This window comes from Podarcis vaucheri, assembly GCF_965113315.1.
Source record: "Podarcis vaucheri genome assembly, chromosome: 5".
Classification (NCBI taxonomy): domain Eukaryota; kingdom Metazoa; phylum Chordata; class Lepidosauria; order Squamata; family Lacertidae; genus Podarcis; species Podarcis vaucheri.
Genome location: NC_138763.1, coordinates 13,557,982 through 13,584,150, shown reverse-complemented (window position 1 = coordinate 13,584,150; position 26,169 = coordinate 13,557,982). Strand labels below are relative to the sequence as shown.

General features: G+C 44.7%; 1 protein-coding gene across 6 annotated transcripts in view; it reads left to right on the top strand.

The window, feature by feature from the left end:
- Positions 1-26,169, top strand: part of NAALADL2 (N-acetylated alpha-linked acidic dipeptidase like 2) — a 668,594-nt gene that overhangs the window by 626,772 nt on the left and 15,653 nt on the right. For all 6 annotated transcript variants that reach the window (XM_082224107.1, XM_082224108.1, XM_082224109.1 and 3 more), the window contains one exon: positions 1,185-1,383. In XM_082224107.1, coding sequence (XP_082080233.1) covers positions 1,185-1,383 — 199 coding nt within the window. The remainder of the gene's footprint in view (positions 1-1,184; positions 1,384-26,169) is intronic.

Below are 26,169 nucleotides of genomic sequence, written 5' to 3'. Positions count from 1 at the left end.
GTATTATTTTAAGTGCAGTTGCATTCCTATTATCATATCATACTGGACATGGCTGCCTTGAAGTGACAGCGACACGTGTGATTTATCCCTTGGATAAACACAGTGGTTGCAACTGGTAGGCTGTGCTATTCGGAAGTGCTTGCTAGTTTTATCTTATACATCTTTCGACACCACTCCTAAGGAGGGAAAATTACAAATGTTATCTCACTCAAGGGGAAACAGCAACACTTTTATTATCCTGCATTTCCAATTCGTTATGCAACCCTCCCCAGCTTGAATCAGGATGAATGATCTCATCTGGTTATTTTAAGTTGTTAAATAAATACAATTGGAGGCACCAGAAAAAGGGAACTTGGGAGATGCATACCGCTGATTGCTGAATTATACGGCAGGTTTTTCATTGCACAGGCTGCATGTAACTGGATTTTATTCAAAGTCATGTTATGCCGGATGGATATTTATTCTCCAGACTTGGATTGAATGCAGTAACATTTCTCTGCGTAACCAATTGCTTTCCATAATGGGCACCAGTGGATTTTTAACGCTTGTAAATTATGCTTCTGCCCTGAAGCATTCATGTACTCAAGCTGCCTCGCTTGCTAGAGTGAAACAGGGGTGGCTACGGTATGAGTAAAATGTTTCACACTTAGTTTATCACTGGGAGGGGAAGGGGTAACTGTCCTTTAACCCAACAGTAGGCAGACGTCAGGTTCTGATTCATGTTAATTTACAAGGCGCTTAACAACTTGAGTCTAGGATACCTTAAAGACTGCCTGATTCCTTATAACCCTGCCCTGGCCTATCACTGAGGAGTCATTTGTGGTGGCATCCCAGGGTACAGATGCATGGCTTATAGCCACCAGGAGACAGTCCCCTCTGTGTTGAGTTTCTGGTGCTTGGCTAAGACCTTTTCATTTCAGCAGCAAGTGAGGTTCTTTCTGACTTCATGGTTAATTTTAACCAATTATCTGAATTTGGAATCTTATTGCACACTGCTTAAAGACTAGGCATTAAGCAGTGTGTAAATATTTGGAACAAATAAACTGCAACCGCAAAGGCCCACCAGTCAGAGCCAAGTGGTTAAGTGTGACTCAGACGTGTGTTCTACCACAAGTGAGCACGTGGATCTGCCAGTCAACCTCAACACATTTTTACCCATAGTGTGTTTCTCTTACTGCTCTCAGATGAACATCTGAATCTTGACCGCTTGCTGACAATGGCCAACGCCCTGAGGGAGAGTGCCCAGTTGTTCCAGTCAGATGAGATGCGTCCAGCGAACGACCCGAAGGAGAGAGCTCCCACCCGAGTCAGAATGCTGAACGACGTCTTGCAAAGCCTCGAGAGGAACTTCTTAGTTCCACAGGTCCCTCCAGGATTTTACAGGTAAAAGATTCTTTTCGCTCATTTGCGCCAACTGCTATGGTAATCTTGTTTGTTTTGGCTTTCAGAGCTGCCTTGCCATGCTTGCGTATCTCAGCGAGAAGGCAAGATAAAAGCTCATTTTTCACATTTTCCTAAACACGAATAATCCTTTCAGGGGGGGGGAAATGGCGGGGGAATGAAATTGAAATTAAAGTTGTGTCATGGGAAGAGGTGTGATTAGAATGCAATTTGTAACATTTCTGTCGTGGCATCAGTGCTGAGCAGATATACTCCACTAAAGAAACCCAAGGCTTCATGACAGTCTTTTGTAGCGACATAAGGTTTCTCTTGATGGATTTAACCAAATAGTCGATAGATACTACTTGTCATCACAGCTGTGTTTTCCCTCTGTTCTCGGATACAATATTCTTCTGGGAACTGCAGGTGCTACTGCACTCATCTCCAGCTTGCAGAATTGTCTTATGTTCACTTTATTCTCCCCACCAGCTTTGCCTCAGAAGATACACATAGGCAACTCATATGTAGGACATGGTTTTGTATTTTACCTTTGTTAGACACTTTGAGCAGCATTAGGTGGAAAGGCAGGATGCAAATACAAATTAACAAAGCGCAAATGTGTGTGTGTATCATGGGCATTTGGCCATTGTATGGTTAAAAACCATAAGGCACGCGGGTGGCGCTGGAGTCTAAACCACTGAGCGTCTTAGGCTTGCCAATCAGAAGGTTGGCATCCCCACGACGGGGTGAGCTTCCGTTGCTCGGTCCCAGCTCCTGTCAACCTAGCAGTTCAAAAGCACGCCAAAAAGTGCAAGTGGATAAATAGGTACCACTCTGGCAGGAAGGTAAATGGTGTTTCCATGCACTGTGCTAGTTTTGGTGTTCTGTTGCACTAGAAGCAACTTAGTCATGCTGGCCACATGACCCGGAAAAACTGTCTGCAAACAAACACCGGCTCCCTCGGCCTATAAAGCGAGATGAGCGCCACAACCCCAGAGTCGTCTGTGACTGGACTTAACTGTCAGGGGTCCTTTACCTTTACCTATGGTTAAAAAAGTGCACGTATACATTTACATATCTTCATTTTGTGTGTGTGTGCTCCTATTTCTTAGCAGATCCATTTTGCTATTGTGGTGAATCACCATTACTGAGGAATAAATAGTTCTATAAATATGTTGTGCCAGATTAAATATTGCCTTGCTTCTTTTTTGCCTTTCAAGAAGTGAGGGGATTGTATAATTGGGGGCTGCACTCCCAGGCAGTGCCTTCACCTGGCTGTCATTTTTATTTTTCCAACAACGAGCCTAGAACCAGGGGTGGAGAAATGGATCCAGATAATTATCTCGTCCACCCACTGTAGTACTGGCCATCTGTCAATCACCTGATATCTCTATGTCAGACATAGCAGGAACATGTAAAACAAACCATAGAGTTCATAAATTGAAAATGCTGTATAATGGGTCACTCTTAATAGCAGCCGCCTGGGCATGATGTAATGGAGAGGAGTCTTGTTTTTCCCAATAGGGATAAAAACAGCACCAGGGAAGTCAATGCTGTGTGGATTAAATTACCTTTCCGCCAGAGTCACTGCCCCAGTCTATTTTAAACCCTTTGCAGCAACTACTTTTAAGATGTTTTAAATGTATATACAATGTGGAACAATTCAACTATAGATCTTCTGAGTCATCTGTATTCTGGCCTTAACAGCATGTATATAACAACGAGATTCAGCCACAAACTATGTATGTCTTAGAGAAGCCATGGGGGAGGGTTTCTGAACACCAATATGTACACAATACTGATCATGGGAATAATAATACTGATATACCTTTCCCTGTTGTAAGAACTATGGAGATGATGTGGTATGAACAATCATGAAAAACCCTGTATATATATAAAAAACCATTTCATTAATAATTTCAGAGGCCATAAAGTATTTATGGGAGAAAACACCCTTCGTTTTATTTCTCTTGTAATTCTGAAAACTTACTAAACAGCCCTGCATTTCTATTTACACAAAATGTGTGATCTGTTGAGTCTAATAAGAGTTGGCAGTGCATTTTGTATATTTCAGATTGGGGTTTACCTTTTTTAAAAAACAAACAAAACAATTTTGGTAAAGCAAACAAGGAAGAATTGGTGGGGGGGGGGAGAGAGAAAGAGAAATCTCTCTACCACAGTAGAGACCTTGTTTTGCACTGTGTTTCAGCCCGAAGTAGAGATTTACGAGTGAGTTATAAACCTCTGAAATAGTGGTTTATAATGGAAACGCTGGCAGACCTTTAACTATAGCAGCACAAACAGTGCTGCAATAAATACTCGACTTCATCTGTAAACAGAAATTTAGGATGCAGTTTGCAGCCTTGACCTTCAGGCTCCAACTGTGTTTAGATAATTAAGATTCCATAAATACTGTAATTTACTGCCTTCTGAAGGAAGAATATGTGCCCATAATAAAGCACATATTCTCTGGGGTGGGGGGTGGGAGATGAGGATTGCTTCCTGTATATTCATTTGGACTTATGTTCTCCAGTTCAGTCACAGTGCTTGACAAAAGTGTAGGCATTGTTTCTCAATCACCATCAGCAAGCCTAGTCGCCATCATCTGTTTCCCGCATCATAGAACTGCCACTTTTAGTTCAGACAGCAAATCCATTTGAGAAAGAAGGAAGATTTGGTTTGGTGCAATGCTGGATTTGCTGCATCAGTGATGACCAGAAGACATTATTTCGTCTTCCTTTGGCTAATTCACTGGAATTATTTATTTAGCTTAACGGTTTATACGCTGCTTAACTACAGTAGTCTCTAAATGGTTTACAAAGATAAAATACCAAAAATAAAAAAATCAGTTAAATCTATAAAATTGAAGTACAATTAAAATGCCTGCTGGTGATGGATGTTCAGTAGGAAGGTCATGGCATGTTTGACCTTGATCGGAAGGGAGGTACATAAAATTGGACCCACAATTGGGCACCCCAGTTTGTGGTGGATATGGGCTGTGCATCTGAACCACTAACAGCGACTCCCCTGACTACTTCAGTGATTGGGCAGGGATATAAGGAGTTAGGTGGTCTTGAGGATATCTTGGACCCAAATTGTTAAGGGCCTTGTAAATTAATACAAGAAATCTGAACTTGGTTTGGTAGTGTATAAGCAGCCAGTGCACTAGAATTATATGCTGGCCATAGTCTGCCCCCATCAGTGGTCTAGCTGCAGTGTTTTGCACAAGCTGGAGCCTCTGGGCCAGGCCCAAGAAAGGTTCACAATTTAGGGTTATCATTTTTGTTCTGGATTTTTTTTCATCTGGTGACTTCAGAACCATCCATTACAAGAGCCAGTGTGGTGTAGTGGTTAAGAGTGGTGGACTCGTAATCTGGTGAACTGGGTTCGATTCCCCGCTCCTCCACATGCAGCTGATGGGTGACCTTGGGCCAGTCACACTTCTCTGAAGTCTCTCAGCCCCACTCACCTCACAGAGTGTTTGTTGTGGGGGAGGAAGGGAAAGGAGAATGTTAGCCACTTTGAGACTCCTTCGGGTAGCGATCAAGAGGGATATCAAATCCAAACTCTTCTTCTTCTTCTACAATCTAATCCAGGCTAACAGAATGGCCCCTCTGGAATTTGGCACACATGCGCACGTGCGCACACATACACATTAATTTGTAAATATGTGGTTGGCTACTCAGAGCTTAAATATATGACCTTTCATGCACCCTTTAAAACATGCATTTGGAGAGGACCCCTAACTTGCCAGAGAGAGAGAGAGGGAGGGAGGGAGGGAGGGAGGGAGGGAGGGAGGGAGAAGACCTCAAATACAGGACAAATTGTATCAGTACAGGATGCATCATTTCATATTGTTTTATATTGAAATTCAGGACAATCCTGTATTATACAGGACCAGTGACAACCCTTCCAAGTATCTAGAAGATACTTCCATATGGTTGGCTCCCACATGGCTCCTGCAATAGTTACTTCTCAAATCAACATTGCTCCACTGGTATGTCAGTTGTGCAGCCAATGTGATTATTCCAGACAGGCCCTCGGTCATTGTAAAGTTGAGATGAATCAATCTGGATGTGAGGTAAAAGAGTACTCCCATGCGGTACTCCCATGCAGAGCTCCTGTTGCTTGGTCCCAGCTCCTGCCAACCTAGCAGTTCGAAAGCACACCAGTGCAATTAGATAAATAGGTACCGTGATGGCGGGGAGGTAAATGGCGTTTCTGTGCATTCTGGTTTATGTCATGGTGTCCTGTTGCACCAGAAGCAGTTTAGTCATGCTGGCCACATGACCAGGAAAGTGCTGTGGACGAACGGAGGACAAATGGACAAACTCTGTAGGCAAACTTTTACCTTAGTCTATTTTGAAATGTCTTGGTGCCAAAGTCACTCAATGAAATCTGGCTAATAAGCCATAAATGCTGGAAGTCAATAGCAGTATCAGGCAGTCAGCACAGGGGACCACTGTGTGGAGAGAGCTCAAGAGGCCTAATTCTTACTGAGGGAATCAACCTGTGTCTAGGTAACGGGCAGATGAATCTGCCAATTTCGGTTTCTCATCCCGTTCCACCCCCCCCAAAAAAATCTCTAATTCAGTTAGGAAATATGTTACTTGTTAGCATTTCACTCCTCCGTTGCTGATGTGTGATTGTTACATCTCATGTCTGTATTTACTGTACTATCCCTTTAAGCAAAACTAAGTGGGACTCTGGGGAAATGGGGGGAAATGGGGGCTTCTGAAGCAATTGAGAAGGAGTTCTAGAACGTCTAGAGTTCTCTTTCAGGCCTCTGTTAAACTGAGTGAATAATTCTGTCAGAAAATAAATGTTAACTTGTTCACCGGAGTTTAACCGATACAGGAATCTTAAACTAATTAATGAATACGTAAATATACAGAAGAGCCTCTGTTTGCTACTGTATTTTGCTGGTGATAATAATTTTAAAGGACAGTGCAACAGAAAAGCACCAGAATTTCACCCCATATATATAGAGAGAGAGAATAAGTTTATGTTGTATTCCAAATTACAATCAACATTTCCCAACATTTCCCCCAGCTCTTGGCCATTTTGCCTTTACATCTCCTAAGAATGTAACAGGGGAAAAGTTTAGCTGGAAACATTCAAATCCACCCTATTCCTTTTTTTTATTTATTGCATTATTCAACCACTCTTTCTTAAACAAGTGATCCCAGGGCACATTGCATCACATTTAAAATCGAAGTGACAACAAAAGCATTGTTCCAATAAAAGCTTTAGAGCAATACAAAATCAATTAACAGAACATCTACTCTTCCAAAAGTCAGTTGCAACGGTGTCTGCACAGGCCTGACTTACAGGCTGAATGTCTCTCTGATGGAACTTGTTTTGTTTGCTTGCTTCAGGTAGGCGTGAGTTTCATCCAGCCTTTTGTGCATGTTGTTGTTGTTGTTATGTTCTCATGAATTTCCAACTTTTTCCCCATGGATGTTCTTCTGAGGTCTACTTTCCCCTTAAATGAATCCAAGTCTTATTAGCTGTTTTCACTGGCATATTGGCAGACTGGAGCTTCCAAGAATTCTTGGCCACGTTTCTTACCTGATCCTGTGTGTGGGTTTTCTGTGGGTTGACACTGTTTCTTTGCCTGGAGACAAGGTGACCTGGCATACTCTGAAAAGAATGCTTGGTCTGTGAATTAAGGAGAAGTACATTAGCAAAATAAGGAAAAACATGTCACCTCAATCCCAACCATTTGACCTTTAATACTTTCCTCTGGTGCCATCACTGCACTCCTAAACTATTCTGTTTGATGTTGCATTGTAATCCTTGATCCTGGCAATTATGATGTGGCTGTTGATCAGTCCCATTCTAGGCTGGCTGCAAGTGGCAAGTCAAGCATTTGATGGACTCTCAAGTCTGAGGAAAGGCCATCTCCCCAATACTTCCAACTCCATCCATGCTCAGCACTACTCAGGTGTGCTGCGTGGCAGGTGGGATATGGAGGCAGCCAAATGGACTGAAAGAAATGGGTAGAAAGATGAACATCTTCTTCCCTCTGGAAGATTTAAAGATATGTTACAGTGTTCAGATTGTCTACTCAAATGTAATTGACTTAAAGGCAACTTACACTCAGGTAGATGTGTGCAGAATTTCATCCTAAGGTATGTAGTATGGGTGGTTGATTATTACGATTCATTTGTTAGTAGTCACATATTATTCTCCTTTCACAAGCTTCTTAAAGTGATGCACAATTTAAAAAGAAGAAAAGCAATTCAAAACAAAACAAAACAGGCACCTATGGCAGAGACAAAATCAGCCGATGGAGGTAGCCTTTCGGAACAAGTTTCTAGAAAGTGATAATAGCAGACACGTGTCGTATCTCAACAAGAATAGTATTCCACAGAGTAGGAACTCTGAAACATTTGGAACTTGAAGGAGAAGTTCTCCTGCAGACGATAGTGACAGACTGGGTTTATAAGGGATAAGGCAGTCTCTCAAGTAACCTGGTCCTGAGTTGTACAGGGTCTTATATGTTAATACCATCACCTTGAATTTGGCCAGGTAGCAGATAGGCAGCCAGTGCAAATTCTGAAAGGAAAGTATTTTATGCTGGCAGATGTTTGCTCCCACAGTCAACCTAGCTGTCACATTCTGCACCCGCTGCAGCCTCTAGACCAACCTCAAGGGTAGCCCCACAAAGTGCACATTGCAGTAATCCAACTGTGAGGTTAATGTAGTGCCCTCCAGATGTTGTTGGATTATAGCTCCCATAGTCCTTGATCATTGACTGTGCTGGTTAAAATGATGAAAATTGTAGTCCGGCAACGCCTGACACACACCATGTTGGCCACTCCTGGTATGTAGAGACTAAGACATTTGCGTGAGTGGGTGGGCATGATAATTTCGTACTAACACTATGAATTATGCCTGAAACTCATGACATTTGACTTAACAAGAAACTGAGAAGCAGTAGGTACACTTGCACACATTATTTCTTTACTTTAAACCACCATTGTGGCTTCAGTGTACATTTTCAACAGCTCCAGGCTGCAAAAATGTAGCGTTAATGCTCCTGTTTTTCATGGAATTTGGCACATTGTGTTCTGTGACTAAAATATTACCTACAAACCCCATGTGTGAAAAACGAAAAACAAAAGTGTTGTTATTGTTTTAATGTTTTAATGTGCACTGGATGTTCCTTCTCTGTTGTGACATGAAAGTGCAACAATTTCACAAAGTGCAAACTGACCTCCTAGGTTTAAGGGCAGTTGCCATCACATCTCCTAAAGCTAAGCTGACATTTTTCAGAAAAAAATCCCCCTACCCGACTGTTTCAGATATTTCTCTTTTCCTTATCATCCTACAATTAGGACACTTAGCAGAATCTTCTTTAAATGTTCTTCACCAGTTTCTCTGTGGCATTCGCCATCTTACACACACTTCTTCTTCTTTGGCAATCACCCGTAGCCGAGTAAGATTGTCTTCCATAAACACGGTTTTAACAATGAGTCCGTGAGTGATTGTGGAAGCCAATTCTGGATCCACACGTCCTTCTACAGTGGGGACATTGGTTTCCGGGTGGGAGTTGATCACAGTGTGGATTTGCCAAGCATGCCTTCCTCCTAGCATGTTTCTCCCTTGCGTCCTGAGTTCGAGTGTCTTCAAAGGCCATGACACCTTTGGTAAATGCTGTTCTCCAACTGGAGCGCTCGCAGGCCAGTGTTTCCCAGTTGTTGGTGTTTATACCACTTTTTTAAAAAAAAGATTTGCCTTGAGACAGTCTTTAAACCTCTTTTGTTGACCACCAGCATTGCGCTTTCCATTTTTAAGTTCGGAATAGAGTACTTGCTTTGGAAAACAATCATCAGGCATCCGCACAACACGACCAGTCCAACGAAGCTGATGTTGAAGAATCTCAACACTGGTGATCTTTGCTCCTTCCAGTACACTGATATTAGTTTGCCTGTCTTCCCAAGTGATGTGTAAAATTTTTCGGCGACACCGTTGATGGAATCTTTCGAGGAGTTGGAGATGGCGTTTATAAGTGGTCCATGTTACATACACACACAATGCCTGGGAACAACGGTAATGAAACAATTCCATGCACAAGAAGCTGGCACAAAGCAAACCCTTGTAAATTAAGCAGACATAAAGTTAACATAAGTCTTGCTGCACCACTTTTGCCTTCCTCTGTCCCCCTAAGTCCCAACTAAAACATCTGCATGACAGGGGATGTCCTTGCCTGTCCTGTTTTCCTGCCCCCTCCTTAAAGGTACAAAGAAAGACAGAGACCTGAGCTCCTGTGTCTTTAAATTTCCATGGTAGGATTTAATAGAACAGGGAATGTAAAACAGCTGCCTCTTGTCATGCTGATGTGTACCTGCCAGAACACTCTATCCTTCTGCAACTCTTAAGGTAATGGGACCTGCCTTGGATCCATTAAGATGCAGGGGAGGACAGGATATAAATCAAGCATGCAACCCAAAAAAATACAGAAGGCCTTTCCTCCTGTAACTCAGCGTTCGCCTTAATACATTCTCTGTTGCTTTCCAGCCATGCCAACAAGAGAATGAATCTTAGTGATCTTCAGCATTCAAACCTCACACAGTGAGGGGCACGCTTTTCAGACCCTTAGCCGTAATAAGAATTAAAATGACAACACATGAAACAAGACATTAAAAAACAGAGTGAGACTTATTTTTAATTTAACCAATGCTTTCCTTGGGTCTCCTATCTTAGCGGGTAAGTCACATTTTGGTCCAGCTTGCATAAAAGAAGGGGTGAAACTTAAAAATGGTAAAGGTAAAGGACCCCTGACATTTAAGTCCAGTCACAGACGACTCTGAGGTTGCGGCACTTATCTCGCTTTACAGGCCGAGGGAGCCGGCGTACAGCTTCCGGGTCATGTGGCCAGAATGACTAAGCTGCTTCTGGCAAAACCAGAGTAGCGCATGGAAACACCATTTACCTTCCCACCAGAGCGGTACCTATTTATCTACTTGCACTTTAGTGTGCTTTTGAACTGCTAGGTTGGCAGGAGCAGGGACCGAGCAACGGGAGCTCACCCCGTCGTGGGGATTCGAACCACCGACCTTCTGATCAGCAAGCCCAAGGGGCTCAGTGGTTTAGATCACAGCACCACCTGCGTTCCTCTGGCAAAACTTAGCAGATCGCAAAATAAATTAACAATTGTTGTAATCTGAGGCCCCCTTTCAGCTGGAGACCGCAGACCTAATGGCCTCTCCCCACCTAAAAATAATAATAGCCCTGCATATGAGTACAAGAGGGTCAATAGAGGCTTTTGCATGGCTAGAGAATTCATTGTTGAGTGGATCTTACTCCCAAGCAAGTGGGAATTGCATGATACCTTAAATATCTGTAAGAAAGGAGGGCTGGGTTGTATCCATATTTCACAACTCCTTGCTCAAATAACGTTCAGCTTTAGAAACTTACTTAAGCATTTGTCTGTACTCACGGCTGAGTGAAGGCTAGTTTATGGTTACCAGACTTGCTTGGTTGGTTCAACGGCAAAAGACACATCATATGGGGAGTTCTGGTGAGGCATAATGGTGGGTGCCACGGCAGCGAGCAGCTCCTGAAGCCAGCCAGGGCTGACTGCGCTACCGGTCTGATTCCGGGCTACTGAGACTGCCGCTGCTGCCACCACTGCTGAGGGGGAACCAGGGACGCCCGGCGCGTCAACTGAGGGAAACCGCTTACCCCACCGTGACCCAAATTGAGCTGGGAGCGAGAGCACCCAGCTGACTGCCCAGTGGGGCTCTTGGACCAGGAAAACCCCAGAGCCAACACAGGGAGAAGGAGAAGGAAGAGAGAGAAAGAGGAAGGAGAAAAAAGAGGGCAGCCCCAACCTTGCTGCGCTGCTGCTGCCGCTGAGGAAAAAAGGTAGGAGAGAGCACCTGAGCCTACTCCACAGCGGCTAGTGCTCCAAGAGAGAAGGCCAGGGCCCAGAGGAAGGCTGCGCTACAGAGGAGGCCACAGAAGAGAAGATATTACTTCTTATTTTTTTAAAAAAGTACTTTTTTAATAACTTTTTTCTCTTTAAAAAAAAAGTGTCCCTGGATTCTTTGAAAAAAAAATCTGGTAACCTTAAGCTAGTTGCATGTAACTTGTCTTTCCCCTGCATACTTGCATTGGGGTGGCTACCCTTTGGGGACCTCTAGGCACACATGCAAAGCAATGAAGCCTACTGAGGTAGGACCCTTACAGTAAGAGCTGTTCGGCAGTGGAATTTGCTGCCAAGGAGTGTGGTGGAGTCTCCTTCTTTGGAGGTCTTTAAGCAGAGGCTTGACAACCATATGTCAGGAGTGCTCTGATGGTGTTTCCTGCTTGGCAGGGGGTTGGACTCGATGGCCCTTGTGGTCTCTTCCAACTCTATGATTCTATGACCCCACGAACCCAACAACCAAGCACACACTGCAAGCTAGTCTATTGGCTACAACAGAATAGTTCTTCCCACCAAGCCTAGTTTCAGTGAATGGAGGGGTGAAGAGGAAACCCTGTGGTGACCAAAAAACGGCATTTGTGGGCATCTGTGTGCCCCCAGGCACCACGTTGGTGACCCTTGATTATAGGATGCAGCTCTCAATTCTCTGTTTGGGAACAACCACCTGTTGCTAGAGGCTGGGCATAAACACAGCCATTTCGATGCACTGGTATTTAAAACTCTGTTCGGTTCTGCACTTTAATATTCATCGCTCTTCAAAGAAACAAATTCAGCGCAGAGTCCCCGAGTAATATCGGCTAATCTGATAATGCTCTTACAAATTCCTGCTGTGGTTTTGATCTTTCCTCATTATCACTAATCATGCTGAATCATGCCCTTGCCTAATAAATCCTAGGAATTAAGAAATTGAGCATAACCTAGTTGAAATGACCCAGAGGTTTTGTACCCAGAAAAGATGCTGAGGGCGAATGAGAGGGAAAGGTTCATAATGAAGCTGAACAGTTTCTTCGTGGCAAACGTTATGCTTATGTGAAAACAGCTTCTTTCTTTGTGAACCACAAATTTTTAATGAAACGACATGTGAAAGAGAATTAAACCAGTTTTGTCTCTCCATGAGTTTTCCTCGCCTTGCTACTTATTCACAATGCCAATTTTCTGCAAATCTGAACATTAGATCGATTGAATATTAGGGTATAATTAGAATAGAGGGATTTATATGTGTGTATGTGTTATTATTTCTGTTGTTTTTCTCCTTTCTTTTATTTCTTTCCTTCCTTCCTTCCTTCCTTCCTTCCTTCCTTCCTTCCTTCCTTCCTTCCTTTCTTGTTGGATATTTCTGACTTCATTGGTTCTAGATACAATTTTATTGTATTGTGAAAACTTTAATAAAAATCCCAGGGGCGGGGGAGAGAACATCAGAAAGCAGCGGCATTGAGGGCTGATTTTGAAGCTTTTCTATATGTGAACATATATATAGAAAAACTCATACATAAAAGACAATTCCATATATAAAACAACTAAAAGAATGGAGCAATACCACCGCTTCTCGTGATTTGAACAGGATTCAGCTCAGGAATTATGTTAGTGCAATGACTTTTAGATGTGCAGTGCAAATTCCCCACCTCCTCCTCAACCAGCATGCCCCCCTGTGCCCCCCATCTTCTCCAGAGGGTTGGGGGAACCCACAGAGCAGAATTAGGTAGGAGGAGTGGGGTGGGAGGGAGCTGGGAATTCACATGGCAAAGCTAAGCTGTTGCACTAGCATAGCTCTTTAGTTGAATACCACCCTTTACTTATTTTATTTATTTTTAAACATTTTTATGCTGCTTTATTGTAATAAAACCAAAGAGAGGCTTACAAAAAGAGTGGTTTACAGTCCATTGATGTAGCCTAGAATTTCACATTACATTGTTGACCTGTAAGACTCAACAATGAGTTTTGCCTCCCTAGGGTGGTTAGAATAATAAAAAAAATTCCTTCCAGTAGCACCTTAAAGACCAACTAAGTTAGTTCTTGGTATGAGCTTTCGTGTGCATGCACACTTCTTCAGATATAGTGAGAAGGTGGGGAGGGGTATTACTCAGAAGGGTGGTGGGAATGGGAGGTTGGCAGATAGCTGAGATGAGCCTGTTGACGACTCTTAACGACTGCAATAGGTCTTACAGGAAAAGGCAAGGGGTGAGACGGTGAAAAATGGCTTAGTCATGTATAATGAGATAAGAATCCAATGTCTTTGTTCAGACCAGGTCTCTCCATGGTTTTAAGTTTGGTAATGAGTTGCAATTCAGCAGCTTCTCTTTCCAGTCTATTTCTGAAATTCCTTTGTAGTAAAACAGCTACTTTGAGGTCTTGTATAGAATGTCCTGGGAGATTGAAGTGTTCTCCTACTGGTTTCTCTGTTTTGTGATTCTTGATGTCAGATTTATGTCCATTTATTCTTTGGCGTAAGGTTTGGCCTGTTTGTCCAGGCCACCCTGTTTGGGTGGTTAGGTTCTTCTCCCTTCTTGACAGGCAGTTGTTCAACCAACAGAGCTTCCTTCCCCGATTCTCTCTCCAAACTGAAGAACTGTACTTGCTGGATTATTGCCTTCCATGCAGCTACTGCCCTGACATTGAGATTTGGGAGCTGTTTTGAGACTTTGAACTGGAGAAGTGTGGGGGAGATATTTTAATATTGCAGGTGCATTGCTTTAAATGTTCTACCACTGGAATTTTGAAGGCATTAAGTGCATTTTTACCCACTGTGAATCGTACCTCCCAAGGCTTGGAACAATACTTGCTTGGAACTGCAACCTCCTGGCTTGCAGTTCCTTGGGACTTGGTGTTTTATGTGGAGATAGGTATGGAATATACTGGTAAGAAACAGCAAGCCTATATCAAAGCAGTGGCTAGAGATAATTCACCAAAGGTAAGGAGAAATCTACTTGAGGAAAACTGTAGTTTTACACTAACAAATATGGGTAGTATTTCAAAAATCGAAGTTCTCCCTCCCTCCCTCTCTCTTTCTGCAAAGGCATCATCATTCTCTCTGTGTTTGATGTTCAGGGATCTCCCTGGTTTGGGTCCAGCACCTTTCTGGTGGGTGTCATTGCCTAGCACTGCACTTTGTGTGTGTGTCCCCTACCTGTATTCCTGAAGAATTATGGCATGTCTATTCAAGAATATCAGAATACTACCCACCCAAGATAAGATATGTTGGAAATGTAAGGAAATGGATGGGAATTTCTTTCATATGTGGTGGACTTGTACTAAGATAAAAGCCTTCTGGGACATGATATATAATGAACTGAAAAAGGTCTTTAAAAATACTTCTATTAAAAAACCAGAAACGTTTTTACTGGGTATAGTAGGAGAAGAAATTCCTAAAAAGGACATAACTATATTTATGTATGCTACTACGGCTGTGAGGACACTTATAGCACAGAAATGGAAGCAGCAGGAACTTCCAACTTTGGAAGAAGGGCAGACTAAAGTGACTGAATATGCAAAACTGGCAAAGCTGACAAGGAAAATCCGAAACCAGCATGATGAGCTGTTTGAAAAGGACTGGAGTAAATTAATGCAATATACGAAAGAACATTGTAAACATTTGAAAACGTTGGCTGGTCTTAAAATATTTTGTAATGTTGATATGTGGAACTGGTTTACAAATACGGAAGTAAATTTATTTAAGGATAAAAGGAAGGTAAATCGGGTGAGATAGGAATGCTAAGACGAAAGGATATACCTATGAAAGCCAGGGAGTGGGGGGGGGGAGTCGAGGCTCAGGATGAACAAAGATGTAAGTGATGTTATGATTTCGTTGACATGTGACAAAGTATAAAATGAAAATTTAATAAAAAAATACATTTTTTAAATAAGAATGCTATCTAGTTTGAGGGGTACCTGGACTGCCCTTCAGAGTCCCCTTATACCACCCTCCTAACTACTATTCTCCTCTGCTGGTTTCTCCAACCACTTTCATGCTCTATTTCACCATTCTCCTGCTCCCACTTGCTCCATCTGCCGCCCCGCCCCCACAAAAAAAATTCTTATTAGGCTGCAACAGGAAGGAGTTCCTTTCTCTTTTCATTCTTAAAAAGATTTATAGCCAGCTTCAGAGGCACCCTGGTGAACCGAAGATGGCAGGTGTGCCTGGAGCCTGCCCCCAGCTATGAATGTTAACAAAAAGGGGGGGAAAGGAAGATGTTTCAGTGATTAGCATCCACCCTAGTATTTCCCTGGCGGGTGACTTGCTTCCTGCTTCACGGGGGCACTTTTAATCTGCTGCCTTCTCTGGCAGTCACACAGAGTCCTTCAAGGTCCCAGATTTAGAACCTGAAGACCACCCTTAATGGTGTCACCGTCTTATAAGTAATGCCAACAAAATATCCCATAACTGAAAGGTGGTTAAGTAGGACAAAGAGTGGGGGGGGGGGATAACAGTCGGTATTAGTGCTTTTCATTGAGCCCAGGGCACAGGGGATGGTCAAAATCAGGGTTCAGGAAGGTATACTGGCCTTGGGCAGGATCACTCCCATGGAGATCACCCGTGGACCGGACTGGTGCAGCGAGATGCTGGAAATCACATCTGTGCATGCCCAGATGCTGGAAATCGCGCCTGCGCAGAGGCAATTTTCGGCATCTGGACATGCACAGACACAATTTCTGGTATCTGTGCATGAGTAGATGCCATTTCCGGCACCACTCGGCGAATCCCTGCACCACACTGTGCTGGTTTAGTGCAGCGTGCGGGGGACTCGCTGAGCAGGCAGCTCGGTTTGGGGACGGCTCGTGGGCCGGTGAAACGGTCTTCGTGAGCCGTATCTAGCCCATGGGCCGCACGCTGCTGACCCCTGGTCAAAATGGCATTTTCTAGTTATATTTTGGTGCTACCTGAGATCCAGACATAGCCAGAGAGGTGGGGAGGGCGGGAGAGAAACTGGTGCTATTCTTTCTCCTGTCTAGTGTTTATTGATTTTTTTTTTTGGAGAAATATATTGCTTCTTGTTTGTATTTTGACATTGGTGAGGTTGGAGATTCAACTGCAAATATATTTTCTATTAAAGGAACTGTGTCGTTGCTGCTACCATCTGTATCAACAGATAATGCAAGAAGCATTGCTTGAGTAACAGTATTAATGGTATTCAAATAGCTTGATGACTGTTCGCAGGAATGTGATATGGATAAAAAGGAAACTTTATACATAGCAGTATCGAGAAGCTGTTTCGGCAGCCAGCTAACCTAGGCAATATTTAAAGGAAGAAAATATAAATAGCTTGTTAATCTGCATGCACCGTTTACGGTGGGTGCTAAATAACTGTGCAGTAGTAGCAGAAGTAACTTATTTGGCTAGATTTAGAAAGCTATGTAAAATACAATGCAATCTTATTAAAAATTCAGCTGCCACGAGTGAGGGGGATGGAACTGAAGCATCCAGATATATCAGAATCAACAGGATCTTCCATGAGGCAGCCCTTTAGATCAGGCATAGGCAAACTCCGGCCCTCCAGATGTTTGGGACTACAATTCCCATCATCCCTAGCTAACAGGACCAGTGGTCGGGGTGATGAGAATTGTAGTCCCAAACATCTGGAGGGCCGGAGTTTGCCTATGCCTGCTTTAGATAGTTGAAGATGGTGATCATATTTCCTCTCAGTCTCTTCTTTTCCAGGTTAAACATATCCAGCTTCTTCAACCGTTCCTCATAAGGCTCAGTTTCCAGACTCTTTGTCATTTTGGTTGCCCACATTGCATCTTGTCAATATCTTTCTTAAATTGTGGTGCCCAGAACTGGACACAGTACTCCAGGTGTGGTCTGACCAAGGCAGAATAGAGAGGGACTATGACTATAACTATGACTATGACTATGGGGGACGTGGGTGGTGCTGTGGGTTAAACCACAGAGCCTAGGACTTCCCGATCAGAAGGTCGGTGGTTCTAATCCCCGTGATGGGGTGAGCTCCTGTTGCCCGGTCCCTGCTCCTGCCAACCTAGCAGTTCGAAAGCACGTCAAAGTGCAAGTAGATAAATAGGCAGGAAGGTAAACGGCATTTCCGTGTGCTGCTCTGGTTCGCCAGAAGCAGCTTAGTCATGCTGGCCACATGACCCAGAAACTGTACACCAGCTCCCTTGACCAATAAAGCGAGATGAGCGCCGCAACCCCAGAGTCGGTCACAACTGGACCTAATGATCCTTTATGGACCCTTTACCTTTATGACTTCCTTTGACTGGGGACTCAGCTACATTGCTAAAGAAAAGTCACTTTATATGTGTTGTAACACTGTGATACGAGATGGCCCTTTGGAGTCTCGTCTTTTGCCAACATGATTTCCCTTTATGAAGTTTAGAACACATTTTCCTGAAACACTTTTTTTGGTGTGTCTAGATCCAGCCTATGACACTATACTTCTGTTGATGCCACCTAGAGTAATATTTGCTCTTTTTTGCTGCTGCATCTCACTGTTGACTCATGTTAAGCTTGTGGTCTACTAAAATACCTAGATCCTTTTCACATGTATAATCCAAGTGTCCCGCACCTTACATATGTGTAGGACTAATACTCTTATTTCTTCTTTGGCGATCACTTGTAGCCAAGTAAGACTGTCTTCAAAAACAGGGTTTTAGCACTGAGTCCGTAAGTGACTGTGGAGGCCAGTTCTGGATCCACACATCCTTCCACAGCGGGGACATAGATTTCCAGGTGGGAGTTGATAATGGTGAGGGTTTGCCAAGTGTGCCTTCCTCTTAGCATGTTTCTCCCTTTCATCCTGAGTTCAAGTGTCTTCAAAGCCCATGCCACCTTTGGTAAAGGCTGCTCTCTACTTCTGTCAAGTGCTGTGCTGTAGCTGGGCTGAATCTAAGCATGTTGCAGACTGGGTCAGAAACCTGGATGGGAGAATAATCGAAATGCCTTTTAAGATAGGAAATAAATATATTTTATTTGTGGGCTTAAATTTTGTTTATACTTTATTCTAACTCTTTGTAAGCCACCTCTCTGAGAGACTGAGGTGATAAATACCAGTAATAGAAACTATCAGATAAAATGCCCGCAGTAAAGAATATAAACCAGAATACAATAAAAACAACCAACAGTGGGATGACTGACTGCCCAAAGTCAACCCCAAAGTATGTGCTTTGCATTCTTTTCTCGAGGAGTGAGATACATATTTGAACCTCTTCTGGTAAACTATTTCAGAGCCTTGGAAGAACCACAAGGAAGGCCTGAGATTCTCTGTGCACAACATACGGGTTACAAATACGTTAGCATCATCAAATGTGAATCTGCATTGCCATTAATGCAATGGCATTACATGGACTAAGGAAGGAGAGGAGACGCTCACAACTTCAGTTGAAAGAAAAGAGCTACATGGCGGGAGAGTAGGTTGTCAGGTTACGGTGGAGGAAAAATTGGATTTTGTTTGTATTTTAATGAGGAACTACCTAATCCACAATTCTTGAACCAAAATACAAACTGAAACATAACCACCCACTGAAATTTGGACTTCTCTTAATTTTTCAGTGCGTACCCCCCCACACACACACAATGTGTGCAAGAATACAAATATTAGGAGAAAGCAAGCACAAAAGTGCATCAATTACAGAAAGTTACATAGAAAAAATGTATTCTATTGATTGCTAGCAAAAAATGTCTATGTTACGAGTTATTCTAAGATTCTTGTGCTTTCTTCAGCATTGTCAAACTGAACTGAATTTAAAATGGGGGGGATGAGAAACCATAATTCACAGATTTGTCTATCCTGAGTTACAATCTGAAAACAGGCACTGTCCACTTAAAACGGAGGTGGCTAACATTTTTGTTTTATTTACTTATTTATTTATTTATTGCTCAAAGGCCCCCCCTTTTTACCCTTGGTGTGGCCACCCACACTCTTGCAGACATGCACTCAAACAGGCACACAGTCTCCACTCCTTTGCTACATAGACAGATTAGGGGAACCTGACCGGTTCTGCCACACCGGGCTCTGAGCCTAGGGGGCGCCACAGGGCGCCACAACTATGACAGAATGGAAGGCGAGGGGCGGACACAGAATTTTGGCCTTGCACAGGGTGCCTCTGAAATATGAAAGAACAAAATCTGCTTGTGGTTGCTGGTCTATGCCAATAAGCTGAGGTGTGGGGTTATTGCCCTATTCCTTCTCAGCAACTGATTCCTCTAATGGCCAGAAAGGTGATTTGTATTGCTTCAAGGTGATGGACTGGATAGAGAAGTCTAAACTACTCTGCTCTGCTTAATTTTAAATAGGTGGGTTCTTTAAATAGGTGGGGGTGGTCATTAACAACCCCCCCATCTCAAAACCAGGCTTTAACCAGCCCTGCTTTGAAACAGGAATCAAGATCCTGTGATGCTCCAGATCAGTGGCTTAGCATGGGTTGCCAGCTCCCAGGGCCACGCAGAGAGGTGGGAGGGAGGGAGGGAAAGGGATGGAGTACATATGAACTGAATTGAATTTTATAATTTCGGTCACAGACCAGTTCCAGCCCACATACAATATCAAGGAAGTCATAAAACATGATAGGGATACATTTGAATTTGCAATTAGGTATAACAATCTGTAAACAATACAGATATAGCAACAGTTAAAAAATATATAAATTAAAACTTAGTCACTAACATATAACCTAAAATTATCATTTAAAACCTTAATCATTATGATAGCACAGCTTGTTCCCTAAGTTTTACAGCAATCACACAGAATTTGGCTACCCTTCACGTGATCTCAGGATCCTTGTCCTCTACCAGGGATTTTAGATATTGAAGTTCGGATTCATTTGGAGATTTTTGCATAGCAGGGGTAATAAATACCGAGCGTATATCCTTGTAGAAACGGCAGCGTAACAAGGCACGAGAGACAGTTTCTACCTCCATCAAGCCGCAGGGGCAGACTCATGGAGTACATATGGACATTCAACTGCCTAACAGTGTCCATGTCACTCAGGTGATGGCAGACACAAAGATAAGAAGAGTCATTCTGTTGTCTGGAGAGGTCACTTCCTGGTTCTCATGGAGAAGCCATTTTCTAGGGTTGCCATATTTCAAAAAGTGACAATCCAGACCTGATGGGAACAGTAGTTCAACTGTACCTACAACCTGCTCTCCAACTGCAGATGCAGCTAGGGACAAGCCATCAGTGGCTTACCTTCTCCAGTCCTTTCCCAGTCCTTTCATCTGTGTCTCTCTCACACACCTGCTCTGCAGCACACCTAAAGTCCTGCTCACTGCAGTCAGCAGGACAGAGAAGCAGGTAAAGAAGCTGGGGAATACACAGGCTGGAGGAGCCAGCTGTACTTCGTTTCCCAAAACAAAATGCACTGTTTTCAAGGGACAGAAGAAAGCTGCAGATTTCTCCCTGGCAACTGCAAAGGAGACTCTGCTGTAAGCTCAGCCGGCTGCATGTTCTAATGTCACTTTGTGAGCTGCTTCAATAGACTTACAGAGTATTTTCGCCCTGCTGATGGCTATGACAAGGCTCTCATTGATTTCAATGAGGCGAGGTGAGGTTCAAGTGCTTTGCTAGTGCATAATCCCATTCAAATCAATACTATCTGCTCCAGTTTTCTCAGATTGCTTCTTGATAGCTCCTGTTCCCAAATGGAGTTGTTCTCATAAGGTACAAGGTGTAAAATATGTGGCTGGGACCAGATCTTTTATTAAGGCTTTCTTTTTTCTTTCTCTACCATTTGAAAGCCGGGGCTTAAGAAATGGTGAAAAGAAAGTGCTTTTCTGCTAGGCAGAGAATTTGGCATTCTGCAGATCATGGCGGTGGGGGCAGATGCTATAGGCGAAGGGGATCGAGATACGGATATGCTCGTACCCCTTCCAATCTGCGCCCCATCCCGAGGGACGAAGGTAGGGTGAGCAAGGATTACTCACCTCCGTCACTGGTGCTGTGCAATGCCAGGTCTATAGGCAACAAAACCGCCACCCTGCGAGATTTCTTTATCTCGCAGGGGGTCAACCTGGCTTGTGTGACGGAGACCTGGGTGCGTGAAGGGACAACAGTTACCTTACGAGAGATGGCGCCCCCGGGTTTCTCCGTCCTCCACCAGTCGTGAACTGTGGGCCGGGGGGGAGGGGTGGCATTATTAATCCGGGAAGATTGTCCTTTCAGGGCTCTACCATCGTCATCGATCCCGGCATTTAATGTGTTGGCCTAGTGTGGGGCTCTGAGGAGAGCTTGGCTGTCTGGCTGGTGTACCGGCCACCTAGCGCACCAGCAGCCACCCTGTCAGGCCTATTGGAGCCGGTGGCCGGCTGGGCCTTGGAGTTCCCTAACCTATTGGTATTGGGGGACTTCAACATCCATGCTGATGCCACTCCCTCCTCACAGGCTCTGGACCTAGTGTCTTCCATGGTGACACTAGGGTTCCCCCAGTTTGTTTCAGGCTCCACACATCAAGCAGGCCACACACTGGATTTTATCTTTGGCGTAGGTATAGATGTGATCATGTCTCCTTCGATGAAGGTGCCATGGTCTGATCACTACGCTCTGAAAGCCAGGATTGACTTTCCACCCCCACCCTGCTTAGGTGGTGAGCCGATTTGGGCTCGCCCGCAGAGGCTGATGGACCCTGATCGATTCCGCCAAGCCTTGCAGGACCTTGCTCCCCCTGGAGACTCATTGACTGAGCTTGTTGAGGGCTGGAATATCCAGCTCCTGGCAGCCATCGATGAGATCGCACCTAAGCGCCCTCTGCGACCCCGCAGAAACCGGGCTCCCTGGTTTACCGAGGAGCTTCGGAAAATGAAGCGGGACCTCAGACGGCTAGAGTGAGGATGGCGGGGTGCCTGTGACGGAGCCTCAAGAACATCTTATGAAAACCTACGAGATGTGTGTCCAGTTCTGGGCACCACAGTTCAAGAAGGACACTGACAATCTGGAACGTGTCCAGAGGAGGGCAACCAAAAAGGTCAAAGGCCTGGAAACAATGCCTTATGAGGAACGGCTAAGGGAGCTGGGCATGTTTAGCCTGGAGAAGAGGAGGTTAAGGAGTGATATGATAGCCATGTTCAAATATATAAAAGGATGTCATGTAGAGGAGGGAGAAAGGTTGTTTTCTGCTGCTCCAGAGAAGCGGACACGGAGCAATGGATCCAAACTACAAGAAAGAAGATTCCACCTAAACATTAGGAAGAACTTCCTGACAGTAAGAGCTGTTCGACAGTGGAATTTGCTGCTAAGGAGTGTGGTGGAGTCTCCTTTGGAGGTCTTTAAGCAGAGGCTTGACAACCATATGTCACGAGTGCTCAGATGGTGTTTCCTGCTTGGCAGGGGGTTGGACTCGATGGCCCTTGTGGTCTATTCCAACTCTATGATTCTATGGCGGTGAAGGCTGCTAAGAAGTCTTACTTCTCGGCCTCCATTGCATCCGCTAGCTCTCGCCCAGTGCAATTATTTAGTATAATCAGGTCTATAACGTCCCTTGAGGGACAGCCCAATTTAAATAACAATTTGACACACAACTGTGATGTATTTGCAAGCTTTTTTTGCGGAGAAGGTCTTTTTGCTCCGCCATGACCTCCCTGCCAATTTGGATACAATAAAGGAACTGGAGGCCCCTCGACTGTCCTTGGGTCCAGTATTGGACCACTTCAACCAGATATCCCCAGCCAATGTGGACAGACTCCTCCGAGCTGGAAAGCCCACCACCTGTCCTCTCGACCCGTGCCCGTCTTGGCTGATTAGAGTGTGTCCAGACGAGGTGCGGGCCCTCCTGGGGGACATCATCAATTTGTCCCTTGGCACGGGGACATTCCCAGGGTGCGCAGTGGTGCGCCCGCTCTTAAAGAAAACATCATTAGATCCTTTAGATCTATCCAATTACCACCCGGTTTCGAATCTTCCGTTCCTTGGTAAGGTGATTGAGAGAGCGTTTGCTGAACAGCTTGGTGGGTTTCTGGATGAAACATCGGCTCTGGATCCATTCCAGTCCGGCTTCCGCGCTGGTCATGGGACCGAGACGGCTCTGGTTGCCCTAACAGATGATCTTCGTAGACAGCTGGATCGAGGCGGGTCGGGGCTGCTGATTCTTCTAGATCTGTCAGCAGCTTTCGACAGGGTCGATCACGAACTTCTGGACCACCGCCTTGCCGACGTGGGGATCCAGGGCACAGTCCTTCAATGGCTGTGCTCGTTTCTCTCTGGTCGGGGACAGTGGGTGGCGCTTGGGGGGAATTGTCATCGTGCCACTCCTTGGTGTGTGGAGTACCTCAGGGTGCGATACTCTCCCCGATGATTTTCAACATCTTTATGCACCCCCTCGCCCAGCTTGTCCAGAGTTTTGGGCTGGGTTGTCATCAGTATGCCGATGACACCCAACTCTATCTGTTGATGGATGGCCATCCTGACTCTGCCCCAGACACACTGACCAGATGTCTGGAAGCTGTGGCTGGATGGTTACGTGGGAGCCGGTTGAAGCTAAATCCTTCAAAGACAGAGGTCCTGTGGCTGGGACGGGACGATATGGGATTGGGGGGGGCAACTCCCATCTCTTGCGGGGGCGCAATTAGTGCCAGCACTGTCCGTTAAGAGTTTGGGTGTAATCTTCGACACCTCCCTTTCCATGGAGGCGCAGATTGCAGCTATAACAAAGGCGGCATTTTTCCATCTCCGCCAAGCTAAGCAGTTGGCTCCTTACCTCTCTCGCCCTGACCTAGCCACTGTGATCCACGTGACGGTCACCTCCAGACTGGATTATTGTAACTCGCTCTTCGTGGGGCTGCCCTTGAGACTGACCCAGAAACTCCAGCGGGTGCAAAATGCTGCAGCGAGACTCCTTACGGGGTCTTCGCTGCGAGATCACATTCACCCGGTGCTATACCAGCTGCACTGGCTCCCGGTGGAGTACAGGATCAGGTTTAAGGTGCTGGTTTTAACCTTTAAAGCCCTATACGGCCTAGGACCCTCTCTTGGTATGCCCCACAGAGAAACTTACGGTCTTCAAATAAAAACATCTTGAAGGTCCCAGGCCATAGAGAAGTTAGGCTGGCCTCAACTAGAGCCAGGGCTTTTTCGGCTGTGGCTCCGACCTGGTGGAACACTCTGTCACAAGAGACTAGGGCCCTGCGGGACTTGACATCTTTCCGCAGGGCCTGCAAGACAGAGCTGTTCCACCAGGCCTTTGGCCAGGGCACAGCCTGACTCCCTCCCTCGGCAATCTTCCGAAGCAATGGCCCAATGGTGGCCCGTGGCTTGAATTTAATTAATTTTATAATGAATGATTTTAGAGTGTTGTTTGTGCTGTACTTTTGTACTGTTTTATTGTTGTTAGCCGCCCTGAGCCTGGCTTCGGCTGGGGAGGGTGGGATATAAATAAAATTTATTATTATTATTATTATTATTATTATTATTATTATTAGGTGTGTTTGGGTTTTTTTTACATGATTTTACAGGAGTGCACAGTTAGGCTTTTAAGCATTTTATTATATATATTTTTTTATTTCTTAAAAAAATATTTTTATTGTAATAATAGTGCTCAGCCGGAAGGGAGATTTTAGCAAAGGCAGCTGTGCAAATACCCTCCACTAACGAGTGGCCCTGGTAGCAATCACCTCCCTTATGCTCTAGAGTGCCATTTTATATAGACAACCTCCAATTTGTGCAGGGGTTGCATTTCAGATCATCGTGCACATCAGTGAAGTGTGTATAAGCCCCACCCCACCCCCCGTTACACCCCTATCACACTCTCTTCTTGGTCCAAAAGTGTCCTGAGAATGCACAGTCATGCGTTCTTTGAATGTGCACAAAATGGGAGTTGTGTGTGCTTCAACTTTACTGACGAGCTGCAGGAGTGAGGGCAGGAAGCATTGCCCTCACTCTGATTTGGCTTCAGGGGTTATCATGTATGGATTTTGTGTTATTGTTGTTGTTGTTTTTAAAAAGGTCATTGATTTATTCTTGTCCTGAAAGGCACTTGTTACTAATCTAGTGTAAAGCAACTCATAATGTAGACTAATTTCCTAGGTTGAATGTTTTATGAAGCCTAAACAGAGGGAGGTCAAAAAAGCAATGGTGACTTCTGGATAAAAATAAATGCCCCCACTAGTGCTTCCACTGCTGGAACATAATGATAATGATGATGATGATGATGATGATGATGCCACCGCCGCCAACAATAACAACTTTTTTATTTATACCCCACCCATCTGGATGGGTTTCCCCAGCCACTCTGGGTGGCTTACAGAATATATAAAACATAATAAAGCATCAAACACTGAAAACTTCCCAATACAGGGCTGCCTTCAGATGTCTTCTAAAAGTTGTATAGTTCTTTATCTCCTTGACATCTGAAGGAGGCTGTTCCACAGGGAGGGGGCCACTACTGAGAAGGCCCTCTGCCTGGTTCTTTGCAGTGAGGGAACCAGCAGAAGACCCTTGGAGGAGGGCTTCAGTGTTTGGGCTGAGCAATGGGGGTGGAGACGCTCCTTAAGGTATACTGGACCAAGGCTGTTTAGGGCTTTAAAGGTCAGCACCAACACTTTGAATTGTGCTTGGAAACACACTGGGAGCCAATGAAGACCCTTTAGGACCGGTGTTATATGGTCCCGGCAGCAACTCCCAGTCACCAGTCTAGCTGCCACATTCTGGATTAGTTGTAGTTTCTGGGTTACCTTCAAAGGTAGCCCCATGTAGAGTGCATTACAGTACTCCGAGTGGGAGATAACCAGAGCATGCACCACTCTGGCGAGAAAGTAGGCCGGCGTACCAGATGGAGCTGGCAGACAGCTGCCCTGGGTACAGAATTGACCTGCGCCTCTATCGATAGCTGTGAGTCCAAAATGACTCCCAAGCTGCACACCTGGTCCTTCAGGGGCACAGTTACCCCATTCAGGGCCAGGGAGTCCCCCACAC